This window comes from Podarcis filfolensis, assembly GCF_964270895.1.
Source record: "Podarcis filfolensis genome assembly, chromosome: 12".
Lineage (NCBI taxonomy): Eukaryota > Metazoa > Chordata > Lepidosauria > Squamata > Lacertidae > Podarcis > Podarcis filfolensis.
This window is the reverse complement of record NC_139614.1, coordinates 6,816,022-6,834,546: the sequence shown is the minus strand read 5'-3', so window position 1 is coordinate 6,834,546 and position 18,525 is coordinate 6,816,022. Positions and strand designations below refer to the sequence as shown.

General features: G+C 40.8%; 1 protein-coding gene across 1 annotated transcript in view; it reads left to right on the top strand.

The window, feature by feature from the left end:
* NPSR1 (neuropeptide S receptor 1) overlaps nucleotides 1-18,525 on the top strand; it is a 77,029-nt gene that overhangs the window by 10,628 nt on the left and 47,876 nt on the right. The window contains exon 2 of the mRNA XM_083578194.1: nucleotides 1,611-1,743. Within this exon, the coding sequence (XP_083434320.1) occupies nucleotides 1,611-1,743 (133 nt within the window). The remainder of the gene's footprint in view (nucleotides 1-1,610; nucleotides 1,744-18,525) is intronic.

The window sequence follows — 18,525 nt, the reverse complement described above, 5'->3', positions numbered from 1 at the left end:
TCCCTTTATAGGCAGCCTTTGGGATATGCACTTCTGGGGGGAAATAAATAAATGGTACTACTAATAATCACATCAATAAAAAATACTACTTGTTGTTAGTATGTATTAAAACCCATCATTCATTACTTATATTTATTACTATTAACTGCTCGTAGCATTGTTAGAAGAATTGTAAAGCCCCACGGCTACTAAAAGAACTGCTGAAATAAATTACTACAAATTAAGCTATGACTTGGGACGCGGGTGGCACTGTGGGTTAAACCACTGAGCCTAGGATTTGCTGATCAGAAGGTTGGCGGTTTGAATCCCCGCAATGGGGTGAGCTCCCTTTGCTCAGTCCCTGCTCCTGCCAACCTAGCAGTTCGAAAGCACATCAAAGTGCAAGTAGATAAATAGGTACCGCTCCGGCGGGAAGGTAAACGGCGTTTCCGTGCGCTGCTCTGGTTCGCCAGAAGCGGCTTAGTCATGCTGGCCACATGACCTGAAAGCTGTACGCCGGCTCCCCTGGCCAATAAAGCGAGATGAGCGCCACAGCCCCAGAGTCGGTCACGACTGGACCTAATGGTCAGGGGTCCCTTTACCTTTAAGCTATGACTTGCAATTCAAAAAGTTGTAGAAATCACAAATCAGTTTTGCCTTTTTTTTTTTGCTTTTTAAAAAAACTTAATTTCAATCAGTGTAAGCATGAAAAAGCATTGGGGACACTTTTCTGTACATTTCTGTGTGCTGCACATCTCCAGCAGTATCCTTGCCTTTGGCAATGGTTTGTTTTGGGATGTGGTGCCTAGAATACAGGAATAGCCTATTTTAGCTCACAATACAGCAATTAAAGCAATTAAAGAGCACCGCTAGAAAGCCTATATATAATAAGAAGGTTAATTTTGTGGGAAATAATTCATAATGAGTTGAACAAAAATGTTTTAAAGTACTTTTCCAAAAAAACAAAACAAAACAAAAAAAACAGAGCCCTTTTTGTTGGGAAAATTCAGACGGAAATTCCCAGGTGTCAAAAAAGGTTATTTATGTATGCCACTACTGCGGCCCGTGTTTTGTTAGCCCCCAAATGGAAAACGAGCGAGGTCCCAGCTAAAGAAGAATGGCAACTTAAACTGATGGAATATGTGCAGCTTGTGGACCTAACATACAGAACAAGAGAACAAGAAGAACATAGGTTTAGAGAAGATTGGAAAATGTTTATTGAATATATGGTGTACATTTGAAAACGTGGGCAGCATGAAGATAAATTCAACAGTGTAAATAAGTTTTGATGGATGTAATAATGGAATGATGAATGGTTTAGTTTATATAAAATATGCGGGGATTTATGTTATGCAAAATGAACCATGGAAAGAGAAGAAGGGAAGTCATTGATATTTTAAGGTTGCTTAAATGACTATTCTAAAATGTAAAATGTAAAAAATGTAAAAAATTATACAGAAAAAGGAAGGTTAATTTTGGTTTTAAATGACTAAGGCTTTTAAATACAGAATTAACCAAGCACAAGTTTTACCGCCGCATCTTTCTGCCACTTGGGTAATGTGCTTAACGGCAGCTCAGCATCTGCTACAACTGGATCCATCCATTTAACACAGTATTTTCTTTCTCTGCAGACAGAACAGCTTGTTACCCTTTGGATTCTTTTCATCATAACGGTTGTTGGGAACTCCATTGTTTTGCTCTCCACCTGGAGGAGGAAGAGGAAGTCCAGGATGACTTTCTTTGTGACCCAGCTGGCCATAACAGGTAAAGCTGTGTCAAAAGGGGGCGTGGACTTGCTCATTTATTTTCACTTGGCAGCAAAAAAGGGGATGGTTTTCATACCCGGGGAATGAGCCCTTGTGGGAAAATTTTGCCCTGATACTTGCCTCTTCCATTCGCTGTCCTAGTTCTATTCTGCTGTCCGTCGGATATAGTTGTCCAAGAAACTAGCAAATTTCGCCAAATGCACAGTAGCACAGGGCATGCAACATTATCTGGCCTAGGTACTGGAAGGGACTAACAGTGATGAAGCCACAGCTTTTCCATAAATGTGGGGGTTTGGGGCGGGGATAATGAATGAGGAAAATATAATTTCTTATTGATTGAATCCATAGATCAGGTAAAAAAATCCAAATTAAAAAACATCTAAAACTTCACATAAAAATATACCTAAATGCAACAAAATGTTGTGCTTGTTTCTGCTAAAACAACTAGAAATTCTACTTTTTTGTAAATAATTTTTATTAAGTTTTACAATTTTATATTCAACACAAACATCATTATCACAAAAAGCGTATATGAATCCCAATGACTTCCCTCAAGTTCCTCTTTGGGTTCTCTAAATATTTGCTTCTCCTGCCTATCTTATTCTACCTTAATTTTATAATACTTAAATATTATTATATTCTTATAATTTTTGTACCATATTTTTTCACGTTACATCTTACACTTTGTTGTTTTCTAATTATTACATCTTAACTTCTGTGTTTGTTTTCTTAGTTTTAAGTGTTTACTCAAACCCTGCTAGTGAGTCCACCTCTTTACAATATTTCTGTAGGTACAGCATAAACGGTTCCCAATCTTTTTTGAAATCTCTATTGTCTTTGTCTCTAAGTTTTCCAGTTAGCTTCGCCATTTCAGCGTATTCCATCATTTTTTCTTGCCATTCTTCTTTCGTTGGTATCTTATCGTCTTTCCATTTTTGGGCTAGTAATATCCTAGCCACCGTTGTAGTGTACATAAATAATTTCTTCTGCTCTTTTGGCAAGCCTTGACCTGTAATAGAAATTCTAAAAATATAATCTAGGTTCAAAATCCAGCCTTTGGCATATGCACTTCTCATTAGTGCCTTGTAAAAGAAAGGTTGATTTTTCTGTCACATATTTCTTTATTTGTAGAGCCCAATATCTTGAAGAGGGAAAGACTATACCTAGATAATATGATTTTACTTGCTCTAGTTCTTTAGAGTCTATGTACTAGTTGTGCAACATTTTTCACTTACCTAAGACTACTACGAGATTGATGTATAGTCACAAAATTAAAAGACGCCTGCTTCTTGTGAGAAAAGAATGACAAACCTAGACAGCATCTTAAAAAGCAGAGACATCACCTTGCCAACAAAGGTCCATATAGTTAAAGCTATGGTTTTCCCAGTAGTGATGCATGGAAGTGAGAGCTGGACCATAAAGAAGGCTGACTGCCGAAGAATTGATGCTTTTGAATTATGGTGCTGGAGGAGACTCTTGAGAGTCCCATGGACTGCAAGAAGATCAGACCTATCCATTCTTAAGGAAATCAGCCCTGAGTGCTCACTGGAAGGACATATTCTGAAGCCGAAGCTCTAATACTATGGCCACCTCATGAGAAGAGAAGACTCCCTGGAAAAGACCCTGATGTTGGGAAAGATGGAGGGCACAAGGAGAAGGGGACGACAGAGGGTGAGATGGTTGGACAGTGTTCACGAAGCTACGAACATGAGTTTGACCAAACTGCGGGAGGCAGTGGAAGACAGGAGTGCCAGGCGTGCTCTGGTCCATGGGGTCACGAAGAGTCGGACATGACTAAATGACTAAACAACAACAAGACTACTACTGGTACTTTGGATTTAGCACTGTTAATGACTAGATAATTTTCTGTACAAACTGTCTCAGTAATCTCATACCAGCTTGTGATGTTGAAAATAAAATCACACCATTGGCACAAAGTGATATCTTCACAGGTCTAGCCATAGTGTTAAGCATATCAAAATTTTGGCTATGCAAACTTAGTTCAATAAATTGAATGAAGATAAGGTCTGGTCAGACTCCTTCGTATATAGGAATCTCACATGTAGGAACAGAATTTAAGACTTTTCAAAACTTTAAATGTGTTTCTGTGTAAAGCCGCCTGATTGAAAATAATAGCTTCAAATCAATATTTGTTTTTAAACAATTTATCCCCAGAAATCTATATACAGAATCAGAAGCAGCAATGAAGTCAATAAAAGCAGTATGAGACTTTGCTGTGTATTAAATTATCAAATGGAGTAATTATCAAGGGTTCCTTTCCCAAAGCCTGCTCTAATCTTTGAAGGAGATGTGCTGTATAAATTTAGGCTCATCTATCAATGAGGGTGATTGATGTATAAATCATGGGACCCTTCTGATTCCATTTTTCAAATACTGGGACTATAACGTTACATTTCCAACCTTTGCGGTACAACCTGCAGAAAGCAAGGCAAACCTCATTGCTCTTGAAATTTTCAGTTTGGCAGGAAGTCCTTTCCCGGAGTCTTATTTATTCTTCAATGGCTACATATAAGATTTTACCTCTTGGGAGGATGCAGGAGGCCATAAAGAGATGGAATTAATATCTAATACAGGAAACGTTCCACAGGATATCTTTCCTATTGCAATTTCTTCTTTAAACATGTCTGATTAAAAATGCCCCCACAAGCAACGACAGATATATCTCAAGATAATTTTATTTTGCTTGCCCTACTTGCCATATGTCCGGATTTCCCCAACATATTGCTGATTCAGCAAAAATCTGCCTGCCCGATTCCTAGACGTGTTTGGGGGAAACCAGGATGTATGGCAGAAATAAGCAGAGTTTGGCCCATTTGCAACCAAAATCAATGTCAGCCCAAAATTTAGCCTTAAAAAAAACCAGCCAGGTTTTCTTGGCTGCAATTATTTTTTGTAACCTCATCTAAGTTCTTAACATAGACCCTTATATACAGCTTTCAGGGGAAGTTCAAGCAATTCACAGCAGATTTCTTATTTTCTACATTATTTGGGAAGATGGGCCTTCAGCTGTGCAATGGAGAGTTTGATGACTGCCAGCTATGGAAGGAAGGCATTGTTTGCAAATCGTGTCCTCCCTCAAAGAGGGCATGTGTTGTGGTGCGACCTGACAACCTAACCCTGTGTTGTGGGTGGGTATGATTAGATAGCCACAACACCCTATTGGTAGGTCCCTCGATGCTGGGTTTAATCAGGCCAATGGGATGCTAGCCAAATGGATCGAGGGACCTATTTATGCCCATGCACGTGATAGATATGGATAGGATTCTACTGTAAGGCAGGATTTTGGATAAAAGCCAAAATAATTCAAATTGTTTAATTTATGCAGTTTGCAGATTCCTTTCTCTCTGACCTATTTAGACTTCCCTTATTCCTAACATTAAGAATAAATTTACTGGTACTTTTAATATCCTGGTGTTCCAGTCCTAATATATTTTGTTGGACTTTAGACTTAGTAATTTAAACAAATACTGGGGTGTAATGCTCCAGTGCTTAAATTAAACAGTGTTTTTCATTACTTCACCAGAACAGTCTTCAGAATAACTCAGCGAGTTTTGTGTGAAAAATAAAATGAACTTATGCCATCTGGGTTTGAGGACTGAAGAATATATTAGTTTATAGAGAGTGAACTTGTTGGGTGTTATCTTGGAGGGGATAGTTTGAATGATATTCTATATATATATATATCTGGCAGACAAAGAACCAGAAGTTCTCTCTCCCTCTCCCTCCCCCTCCACGTTTTTCTTTTTTCCTTCCTTCCTTCCTTCCTTCCTCCTTTCTTTTATTTTCTTCATTTTGGTTTGTGTTTTTATTTAGATTAGTTTTTATCTTTGATAAAAAGATATTTGATATTCATATTTTATTTATTTTAAAAATTAATAATAACTCAGCCATTCACCTGTTATAAGAAAAAAACAACTGCTCCTTTTCCCTTATGGGGTACCCAAGAGCCCGTATAGAGTCCTTATGTAGGTTCTCTATTGGTAGGAGAAAATAACAGAGGCCAACCGGAGAGTATTGAGAAGCAAAGCAGCTAGTAAGCCTGATCTTTATTAACCATTGCAACAGGGTGCTCACAACCACACGCAGGAGACAGGAGAAGGACCCAGAACAATGGTGTGCAAGGCTTATATAGACTTTTGAAATTGCCCACCCTGTAGCTCAAGGTAAAGGTAAAGGGACCCCTGACCATTAGATCCAGTCATGGCCGATTCTGGTGTTGCGGCGCTCATCTCGCTTTATTGGCCGAGGGAGCCGGCATACAGCTTCCGGGTCATGTAGCCAGCATGACTAAGCCACTTCTGTTGAACCAGAGCAGCGCACGGAAACGCCGTTTACCTTCCCGCCAGAGTGGTACCTATTTATCTACTTGCACTTTGATGTGCTTTGAAACTGCTAGGTTGGCAGGAGCTGGGACTGAGCAACAGGAGCTCACCCCGTTGCAGGGATTCAAACCACCGACCTTCTGATCGGCAAGTCCTAGGCTCTGTGGTTTAACCCACTGCACCACCCGCTCAAGACCATCCCCCAAAACATCATCCATACATCACAGAAGGGGCGGTCTACAGCAGAATCCTGTCTGGCAGGAAACCTGTTAATGGGTTTACCTGGAAAGCGTGGTCATTCTTTTGTGATGATAAATACTTAATTCCTGAGTCCAGGTCACAGGCTCACCCTATTCATACACAAATATGCCCTTAAGGCAGGATTTGTGAGCACAGAGACAATGGAGAGGTTTTTCACATTTCCATCCAAACTGCAGAGGAATATTTGAGGTCACTGAAAGAGTCAAAATGGCTTTAGGACTGTTTTCCTGTACTGTTTCAGACATGTGGTTTATATATTTATGTATGTGTTTGCCTGGTACATTTATGAACATTTATTTTATATCTTAGACCTTATAATTCTCACAACACACCTTTATAATTAGCAAATATTTACCAAAGAGAACAAAGCTTTACAAAGTTCTACAGCACACAAAGCCAGATTTCACAATGACTTGCTAAAACCCTCCAACTCTCACAAAAGCAAAGAGAATGTAATGGGGGGATATATTTAATGGTTTTCAAAAGCAAACCTTCGATCAAAGCAGAGCAATGCAGGAATATAACAAAAGAATAATAGTGTGGAGGACTGATCAATATTACAATATAATGAAACAAAAGACATGTATCATTCAATGAAATATAATAGAACGTGGTTCTAAAAAACTCTTAATCAAAGTAGGTTGTTTAGCAAAGTCATTTAGAAAGGGCATCAAAACTTGTCACCAAGAGAACAGTTTAAATTATCCCTTGTCAGATTTTTGTAATAGTACTTTGTTTCTGGTTATTAATTTGGAGATTATGGGATGAATCACCACTTTGCAACATGCCGGAGCCCCACAAAGGATGTCTTAAATCCCACAAACTAGAATCTGAATGACAAGCCATGAGGAAACAAAGGTTGACGGACTTTTGCTTTTGAAGGTCAATGTTATTTTTGAATGAATCTCTGAATTCTGAAATTATTCTTGGTTAATACCCTAAGGCAAGCAAAGAGGAGCCAGACTAAGGATAGTGCTGTGTTCATTTGCATTTTGGGAGAGAAGGGTGGTTTTGGCTTGCCTATCGGGTGAAAATAAATCAAATGAACTCTTTCCACGGATCAGACAACTGAGCCACACTCTAGTGAAAGATATTCAAGTGCAGAAACAGGCTTTATCCACATAATTCTGCTGGCTGGATATGCAGCAGGAATAATGACACTCAGCCAGGAAGCTCCTTCTGGTTTCTCAAGGAGGAAATTTATAAATTACCACCTGCTTTTCTGTGGCTTCATTCCACACATGGGTTCCACGGGAGGAGGATGACAGAAGCTCAGGATTTTTTGTGGGGCTGGGTCTTTATTCCCCCTCCCCTCCTGTTATAGCAATCTCTAGTGAAACAAGTTTTGCAGGGCCTTGAAGCCTGTGTAACCTGTTTGAACAGGAAAAAAAATAGCAGGGGGAATTGAATTTTCTATACAATGTATAAGCATGGAGCCTTTAAGACTCTGGCAGCACAATCTTGTACATGTCTACTCAAATGTAAGTCCCCCTGAGCTTAATGTGGCTGAAATAAGTGAGTACAGGGTTGCAGCCTGAGAAATATCCGTCTCCACAGAGACGGCTCTCAAGTGCCTTTTCCATGCCAGTTTCATCTGCGAGTGAGAGGCAGATAAAGGGAGGCTAGACTGAGTGTAAGGCCAATAGACAGAGCCAGAGAAGAAGGAGCTCCTACCACGCTAACCTCTTTTTGAATACACAGGGACAGGCCTCTCTGGCACATGAATCCTGCTTCCTTTTGCTAAGTGCATGCTAGAGTTCTCCAAAATGACTCAATGGCCGAGCAACACTCCTAATTCCCTTCTGAACTGAGTCATTCACTTCATTCTTGTTATGTACTGAAGTTCTCACCTTGGGCCAGCAGGAGGATACTGTAGATAGTTTTCACTCAGGTCCGCATATGCAAATAAGGAATTGAAAGTGACGTTCAGTGATTGGATAGTTACAGAAAGTTGTTACTGTTGCTTTGTAGTTGAGCTCTATATAAGCAGGCTGGCTGAACCCTTCAGTTCAGTTCTGTTGTGGCCCGTGAATAAACAAGAGCTGTCTGAAGAATCGTTGTGTCATCTGATATATTCACCCACAACTTAACGATTCTGAAGACTGCACATTAGACCAGGCAGTGGGATAGGAAGGGGGGTGCGGTGGGTGTGGTCCGCCCTGGGTGTCATCACTGAGGGGGGTGACAAAATGGCAAAAATATGAGTTTTTAAAGTAAAAAAAATTGTTTGGGCTCATGAAACTTTTTAGTTCAGTCAACTAACACAACGAAACGTGGCTGGCACTGGGCGCCACACTGTGGGGGCTGGCACTTCCCACAGGCCCTGCAGTGTGCCCGAGCCATGCATCTCTCCTGCCCTCCGCCTCTCACTCAGCCCCCCTACAACTGAGGGGGAGGCGGTGGGCATATGTGGTCTTAGAGTTCTTAACCAAAAGACATTTCTTCCAGCGATAGACCTACATTGGCTTCCAGTACGTTTCCGAGCACAATTCAAAGTGTTGGTGCTGACCTTTAAAGCCCTAAACGGCCTCGGTCCAGTATACCTGAAGGAGCATCTCCACCCCCATCGTTCAGCCCGGACACTTAGGTCCAGCACCGAGGGCCTTCTGGCGGTTCCCTCACTGCGAGAAGTGAGAACCAGGCAGAGGGCCTTCTTGGTAGTGGCACCCGCCCTGTGGAACGCCCTCCCACCAGATGTCAAAGAGAAAAACAACTACCAGACCTTTAGAAGTCATCTGAAGGCAGCCCTGTTTAGGGAAGCTTTTAATGTATGACATTTTAATGTATTTTTAATCTTTGTTGGAAGCCGCCCAGAGTGGCTGGGGAAACCCAGCCAGATGGGTGGGGTACAAATAATAAATTATTATTATTATTATTATTATTATTATTATTATTATTTGCTTATTTCTGATACTTGATTGATGTGCACCATGTTGAGTTGTTTGAGTGGATGGCTTATGATTTTTGTTCTGTAATGTTGAATACGGAAAACCTATATAAAAAAGTTTTTGTTGCCTTTAAAAGTTTGGAGCAATGGAAATACAAATAACAATGTTGTTTTGTAATGGATTGTTTTAAGACTTCCGGGTTAGCGCCTCCGGCAATGGCGGAATTCCTCTGATGGGGAGGAATTTGCTTCGTGGAAATTAGGGTGTGGCCGCCACGGCGAAGGCGGGGACCCACTAAAAATCACAGGCGGGAGAAGCCTGTGAACGTGGGATTCGGCTGGCACCTTTTGCGCCTCCCCTACTCGTGTGGAAACCCGGTTTTGGGGATCCGGAGCGACGTGGGGTGAGTGGCACGGTGCTTCGAATTGACTGCTTATTTCACGGAGTGAAGCCGCATTGCTGTTGCCGGAGAGCGCTGACTTTTTCCTGTGGACAATTTGATTTTAAAACAACTACCCGTGAGTAGAACGGAAAATTGGATTTTTAAACGTCTTAAATTTGGCACCGAAACGGGGAGGTTTCAAACAGGAAGTCCGCCTTCCCCTTTTGTAAATAGACTGAAGCAAAGAGGCTGCAAGCTAAAGTCTTGGAAAGCCTTCCGTAAAGGATTAAACTTCCATCGGTTAAAATCATTAACCCCCCCCTTGGAAGCAGGAGAAGAGGGGGAAAATTTTGGATCGTGTAAGCCTGCAGGAGGGAGTGAAGAAAGTCAAATTACCACCGCTCTGAACCTGGAAACGGGCTGCTAGTAAGACTGACGTTTTGGAAATGCTCATTGACTGTGAATAGATCGTTTGTTGACAGCTAGTTAAATAAGAGAAATACATTGTTTCCATTGTCTCCTGCATTTAAAAAGGAGTAAAAGTAACTGAAAATTGAAACTAACTTTATTGCTTGAACTGTGTTTAAAAGGATTGATACAAATAGAAATTGTTTCCCCCTAGAGGAAGCCTTTGAAATTGTTACATGAGCTGAGCTGGGGGACTTTCCAGCTGCAAGATAAAAAACTGTGAGAATCTGGGACTGACCTTGGATCGTTAAGAATGTTGACAGAAGAAGCCTTAGTGGTTGCATTATGTAAGATAAATGATTCACTGGAACAGCTCCATAAGAAGACGGATGTGATGACTGTAAAAATTGATAACTTGGGACAAAAAGTGACTAATTTGGGACAAAAAGTGAACATTAATACAGAAACTATTCAGGAATCGATACAGGGATCTACTTTGACATGGCAAATTGTGGAGAAGGCGGGGGAGAAAGTTGTTGTTGTTGAACCTAAAATAGTACAAGTGGAGAGGGAGAGAGCCCCAGACTTACAGATGCAATTTGATGACTATAAGTTGATGCCTTTTATGATTGAATTTAGGGAAAGTCAGATTTTGAGGATTGGAGCCCCGCTTGGACTGGAGAAGGAAAGTTGGATAGATCCCTTCATGCAGGGATTTACTGACCTTTGGGACCTAGACTTGGGTCAGGAGGAGACTGGAGTTGTGGGGACCTCCAGATTTGGAGGAACTTTGAAATACGTCCTGAAATATCTTTTGGATCTTAGTTTTAACTATGGAGATTTGGCTGACCTGTCAAGAAGGAATAAAAACATTGCTAGGTGGGAATTTCCCCGAGATCTGCTCTTCAGCATCAAAGGAAGGAAAGTAAGAAAAAGATCAGTAGAAGACAAAGTAAAGTGCATGTATAAATATGAAGAAGACTTGCAGAAGGGACTTGGAAAAGAGTTAAGAGCCTCAGACAGAAGATCACCAGGTTGATGGACTATATGGAATTGACGGAAATGACTGGCAGAATCCGAGACCATGTAGAAGAGACGTTGGAAGAAGATTGGAAAAAATTTAAAGTTTTTCTATGGAAATAATGTAAAATTAATGAGTGTTAGAAAAATGTTGGAATGAAATTATATGGCTTTAGTAGAAATGTTATAAGGAATTAAGCTTAAATAAGTATTATAGTATTAATGGAAAATAAGGTTAAAATATGTTAAGATGACAGAAAATAGAGAAAGATGGAAAGGACTTGCTGAAATAATTAATAGAAATGGAATACAAGACTTCCGGGTTGGCGCCTCCGGCAATGGCGGAGCTCCTCCGATCGGGAGGGACTTGCTCCGTGAAAAGCAGGGTCTAACCGCCACGGCGAAGGCGGAGACCCATAGAAATCACAGGCGGGAGAAGCCTGTGAACTTGGGATTTGGCTGGCACCTTTTGCGCCTCCCCTACTCACGGGGAAACCCTGTTTTGGGGATCCGGAGCGACGTGGGGTGAGTGCCGCGGTGCTTTGAATCGACCGCTTCTTTCACGGAGTGAAGCCGCATTGCTGCTGCCGGAGAGCGCTGACTTTTTCCTGTGGACATTTGGACCTTAAACAACTACCCGTGAGTAGACTGGAAAATTTGGATCTTCAAATATTTTAATTTGGCAACGAAGCGGGAAGGCTCTAAACAGGAAGTCCGCCTTCCGCTTTTGTAAACAGACTGAAGCAAAGACGTTACAAACTAAAGTCTCTGAAAGTTTTTGATAAAGGATTAAAATTCCATCGGTTAAAAATACAAAACCCCCTTGGAAGCAGGAGAAGAGGGGAGAAGTCGTGAACCTAGGGAGAACCTGCAGGAGAGAGTGAAAAGCAAATTACCACTGCTCTGAACCTGGGAACGGTCTGCCTGATGACGTTTGGGGAAGATTCATTGACAGAACGGATTTGACAGTTACTTAAAATTGGAAAGATACTGTTTCCATTGATCTCTTCTGAGTTTATCAAAGGGAGGAAAAAAATAACTGAAAATCGAAACTGTTTCTGTGCTTGAAAGAATTGATACAAGTTGAGACTGTTTCCCTCTAGAGGGAGCATGTGAAACTGTTACAGGAGTGTAACAGGGTAAGCTCCAGCTGCAAGATAAAGTTTCTGAGAATCAGAGATTGACCTTGGACTATTCAAAATGCTGATAGGAGAAGGTATTGTGACTGTATTATATAAGATAAACCATTCACTTGAACAGCTGCACAAAAAGGCAGATGACATGATTTCCAAAATTGACAGCCGGGAACAGAAAGTGACCAATTTGAATCAAAAAGCAAGCAACAATACAGAAATAATTCAGGACTTGGAACAGGAATATACCTTGGTAGGACAAATGGTGGAGGAAAAGAAGAAGGATGCCGTTGCGAAATCTAAGGTAGTTCAAGCAGGATCCTCAGTTCTACAGAAGCAAATTGAGGATTATAAATTGAGGCCTTGCATGATTGATTCTAGCAAAAGCCAGATTTTGAGGATTGGACCCTGGCTTGGACTGAAGAACGAAAGTTGGAAAGATCCCTATATTCAGGGACCAACTGACTTTTGGAACATGGGTTTGGGCCTGGAGGAACTTGAAGCTTTGGGGGCCTATGGATTTGGAGGAATCCTGAAATACGTCCTGAAATACCTTATGGACTTTAGTTTCAATGATGGAAACTTGGCTGAGCTGTTCAGAAGGAAGAAAAGTTTTGTTTGGTTGGAGTTTACCCGAGATTTGCTCCTGAGACTTCCGGAGGCGGCGCGACCGGTAATGGCTGCCTTCTCCGAGTAAGGAGAAGGGAGCTCCGCTGTAAACGGGTCGTCCGCTACGGCGAAGCGGAGACCCACTCAGGAAAACCACAGGTGGCAGAAGCCTGTGGTCTCGGGACCCGGCGGGCGCCAGAAGCAGCCCCCAAAACGTTGAAGGGACCCCGTAAGGGGCTCCGGATCGCGGAGGGGGTAGCGGCGCTGTGGGTCGTTGCGCAAACAGCGAAGTGAAGCCGCATTGCTGTTGCCGGTCAGCGCTGTCCTTTCTTCCTGCAACTTTTCTGAACTTTGGAAACTACAACCCGTGAGTAAATTTGGACATTGAAAACTTTCTGAAACTTTTGTCAACTTTCTGAAACTTTTTGAGAACTTTATGAAACTTTTAAAACTTTTTTAAAAAAAAGTTGAAATCTGGCTGAAAACGGAGTGAGGATAAGCAGGAAGCCCATCTCCCGCTATACTGAACTTTAAGCAAAGAGCAGGAGGAGTGGAGACAAAAAGTTATGCGTTAACTAAATGCTGGCACCCTGTTAAAGCAGTTTTCTGAGTGAAAGACTTTGAGCTATTGACTTTTGCCGGTTATATTCGGGGTGCACTGATATTCTTCTTCTGTGGCACCAGTGGATTATAAAATAAATAAGAATCTCTGATGCTGGAGCTGCCTGGATGAGCACCAGTTTGCAACTTTGGATACATTGAATTCAGGTTTTGAAACATTCTGAGTTGGAACTGGATACTTTGAAACTGTTGCAGTCAAGGCACTGTAAGAAACACTGTTTTGCTTTAAGTTTTACTCTGCTAAAAATAATACATGTGGAGGCGATAGACATGGATTTAAATTTATAAGTTTAACTTGGATTTGATCTTTTCCCTGAAGACGTATTAAGCTCCCTCTAGAGGATTTTGGACTTACAGCAGTGACTTTGTTTTACTTTCCCTTTCCCGGCCTCTGATTGACTATTGTATCTGGGACTCTGCTTTCTCATGGGAACAACTTGGATTGACCTTGGATTACAGATAACTTTGGAATGAGTGGCGCAAGGAGAAGAGGAAGGACTAAACAAACAACTCTAACTTTATCTGCAGCCTCACAGCGTAGATCTTCTGTGCCGGCCTTGCCTTCCACTTTGCCTCCAGACATAGAGGCGGCCTCCCTAATACAGGCAGGGGAGGGTGAGACAGAGGAGCTGCACCTGGGAGATATGGCTTCAGGGACAAGTAGCTCTGTCTTGGAGAAAATTTTGGAGAAACTGGAGGCTCTGGACAAGAAGGCTGATTTGCATACAGCTAAAATTGAACAGAACACAGAAAGCTTGAATAAGCTGACTGGACAAGTTGCACAGAATGCCCAGTCTATTGGAGAATTAAAGGAGGCTGTAGGTGAAAATCGTAAACTGGCTGAAGATACTAGTCAAAGATTGGAAGAACTTGAGAAAGAAGTAAGACCACTCAGCAAACAAGTTGGAGAACATCAGATTTACTTTTTGATGACAGAACTGCGAAACAGGGAGACCAACTTGAGGATACGGTCAATACCAGAGGTGGAAGAAGATAATTTTATTGAATTTCTAACTAAGGAATTTGCCAAGTTTTGGAAGTTAGAGGAAAAAGACTTTAAAATTGTATCTGCTTTTAGGCTTGGCAGAGTCAGAAGGACAGAGAAGCCCAGAGATTGTTTGATAACACTGAGATCAAAGGAGGAAAGGGACAAGATTTTGGGCCTGCACTACGAAAAGTCACTAGACATTTTGGGCAAGAGAATTGAAATCTACAAGGACATTCCTAAGCAGTTGCTGGACCTTAGATCTAACTACACGGAATTGGCAAGACTGTTGAGAAGCAACGCAATTATCTTCAGGTGGGAGTTTCCACAAGGATTATCCTTTACCTACAGAGGGAGAAAGATCAAAATCAAAACAGTGGAAGATAGAGACAAGTTTTTGGGAGCACACGGAGAAGACCTCCACAAAGGACTTGGATTGCCAACGCCAGAACTTCCAGGGGAGCCCGCCCCCTCGGATCCTCAAGGACCGGAGAACAAGGTACCACCCCAGAAAGAATAACCAGATCTATCCAGGATGTCTCTGCAGCTTTTGAGTTGGAACATAAATGGCTGTAACAGTCCTGAAAAAAGGTCTAAAATTTTTCATATTCTAAAAAAGGAACAATTGGACATTATATGCTTACAAGAAACACATGTGATTAGGCTCCATAGAAAGGTGTTAATAAATAAAAGGCTTGGTCAAGAATTTATATCATCGGATACAGTTAAAAAGAGAGGTGTAGTGATCTATGCAAAAGAGAGCCTTTCACCAAAATTTCTCTTTAAAGATGAAAGTGGAAGAATCCTCGCAATAGAAGTACAGTATCAAGGAGAAAAAATTTTGATATTAGGAATTTATGCTCCAAATGAAGGAAAATCGGATTTTTATAAGAAGTTGCACGAGATCATGCTGGATTATCTGGATTACAACAACGTCATCATGATGGGGGACATGAACGGGGTCGTATCAACAAATATGGATAAGTCACAGAACCAGAACATTACTAAAGAGGGAAGACTACCTAAGACCTTTTTTGAAATGACTGACAATATGGACTGGGTTGACATCTGGAGAGTTAGAAACCCCCTGGGAAGAGAAGGAACATTCTTTTCTGAAGCTCAACTGACTTGGACACGAATCGACCAAATATGGATAACTAGAAGTCTGGCACCTAAGGTGAGGAAGGTGGAAATCTGCCCCAAAACATGCTCCGACCATAACGCCTTGAGAATGGATATGACATTGATCCCAATCGGCTCCTTTAGATGGAAGATGAATGATGGCCTGTTTAGAGATCAAAGAATTGTAAAGAAGGCCCAAAAAACCTTAAAGGACTATTTTGAGATTAATTTGAACACTACGGTGGAAAAAAGAACTATCTGGGATGCAAGTAAAGCTGTGATGAGAGGGTTCTTGATTCAACAGAATTCCTTAAAGAAAAGACTGCAAAATGAAAAGAAAGATAAAATTCTGGAAAGTATCAAAGAGTTGGAGAAGAAGTTAAGATCTAACCCGAAGTCCCAACCGATTCTGAGAGAAATTAAACTTTATCAGGCGCAATATTCCAAGCTGATAAATCAGGAAATAGAATGGAAGATTAAAATAATGAAACAAAAAACTTTTGAATCGGCAAATAAATGTGGGAAACTGCTAGCTTGGCAGTTGAAAAGGAGACAAAGATTAAACACAGTAACAAACTTAGAGGTTGAAGGAAGGAACATTCAGAACCCGGGAGAGATTAGAAAGTGCTTCCAGAGGTATTTTAAAAAGTTATATACTCAAGGGCCACAAGATGAAATAGAGATTACACAATTTTTGGAGAGAAATGGATTAGCAAAGCTGTCAGAAGAAAATAGAACAATTTTAAATGGCAAAATAACACGACAAGAGATTGAACAGGCCATCCTGAGTCTGAAACAGGGCAAATCACCAGGGCCAGATGGACTGACCTCTAACTACTACAAGACATTGAAGGATTATTTGATACAACCTTTGTTGGAGGTCAGTAATGAAATAATGGAGGGGAAGAAGGCGCCTGAATCGTGGAAAGAAGCATTTATCACATTGATTCCAAAGTCAGAAACTGAAAAGACACAACTCAAGAATTACCGTCCCATCTCCCTTTTAAATGTGGATTACAAAATATTTGCAGATGTTTTGGCACGAAGATTTAAGAAAGTTTTAAGTGAGATAATCCATAAAGACCAGGCAGGCTTTCTCCCGGGCAGACATATGTTTACTAACACAAGGAACATCATAGACATATTGGAACTTTTACAAACAAACATAAACACTAAAGCAGTTTTAATTTTTATAGACGCGGAGAAAGCCTTTGACAACATTTCTTGGAAATTTATGAAGGGGAATTTAAAAGAAATGGGAGTGGGACGGGGGTTTGAGAACGGGATTGAGGCAATATATTCAGAACAAAAGGCTAAACTGATAGTTAACAATGTGGTTACAGAAGAGTTTAAAATTGAAAAAGGTACACGACAAGGCTGCCCGATTTCCCCATTACTGTTTATTTCGGTTCTGGAAGTGCTCCTGAATATGATTAGGGGGGACCGGTTGGTGGAAGGGATTCAGGTCGGAGCGAAACAATATAAACTTAAAGCTTTTGCAGATGACCTAGTTCTGACATTACAGGAGCCGGAGTCTAGTTTGAAAAGAGTACTACAACTGATTCAAAACTTTGGTCGAGTGGCAGGATTTAAGTTAAATAAGCAAAAAACTAAAGTTTTGGGGAAAAACGTGACAGATATTGAGTTGGAACAGCTTCAGAAAGAGACAGAACTAAATGTGGTTAAAAAAGTTAAATACCTAGGGGTAAATATAACAGCAAAAAATCTGAGTTTATTTAAAGATAATTATGAAAAATGTTGGTCAGAGATTAAGAGAGACTTGGATAGTTGGTCAAGACTAAAACTTTCTTTGTTAGGCCGAATAGCTGCCATCAAGATGAATGTATTGCCAAAAATGTTATTTTTGTTTCAGACACTGCAGATTGTAGACAAGACAGAGTGCTTCCGGAAGTGGCAGAAAGATATTTCTAAATTTGTCTGGCAGGGCAAAAAGCCCAGAATCAAATTTAAAATATTAACAGATGCGAAAGAAAGAGGGGGCTTTGCCCTGCCAGATTTAAAGTTGTATTATGAAGCTGCAGCTTTCTGCTGGTTAAAAGATTGGTTACTTCTTGAAGATACGGATGTTTTGGATTTGGAAGGTTTTAATAATGCGTTTGGATGGCATGCATATTTATGGTATGATAAAGCTAAGATAAATAAGGCCTTCAAGAACCATATTGTCAGAAAATCAGTCTTTAATGTCTGGACAAAATATAAAGACTTACTGGAGAATAAAACTCCGAGGTGGCTGTCACCCCTGGAGGCTAAGGCTCGGAAAAGAGCCAATATGGAGGCCAACTGGCCAAAATATTGGGAGATAATAGAAAAGGATGGTGACAACTGGAAATTGCAGAGTTTAGAAAAGATGAGAGACAAAGTGCGAGACTGGTTACACTATGCTCAGATTAAAGAAGTGTTTAAAAATGACAAAAAGCTAGGATTCCAAGTGGAAAAGTCAAAGTTAGAAACTGAACTGTTAGAACCTAAGACTAAGGTACTTTCAAGAATGTATAACTTGCTGCTGAAATGGAACACACATGACGAAATGGTAAAATCAACAATGATAAAATGGGCGCAGGATATTGGGTATAATATTATGTTTGAAGATTGGGAAAGGTTGTGGACCTCTGGGCTGAACTTCACTGCATGTAATGCGTTGAAGGAAAATGTGATGAAAATGATGTATAGATGGTACATGACCCCTGTTAAACTGGCTAAAATATACCATTCGTCTGATAGCAAATGTTGGAAATGTAAGGAAAATGAAGGAACATTTTTTCACCTCTGGTGGACCTGCCCTAGAGTGAAGGCCTTTTGGGAGAAGATATATAATGAATTAAAAAAGGTGTTTAAATACACCTTCACTAAGAAATCAGAGGCCTTTCTCCTGGGTATTGTCGGCCAGAGTGTGTTAAAAGAGGACAGAACATTCTTTTTGTACGCAACAACAGCAGCAAGAATATTAATTGCCAAGAATTGGAAAACTCAGGAGCTACCCACTGTGG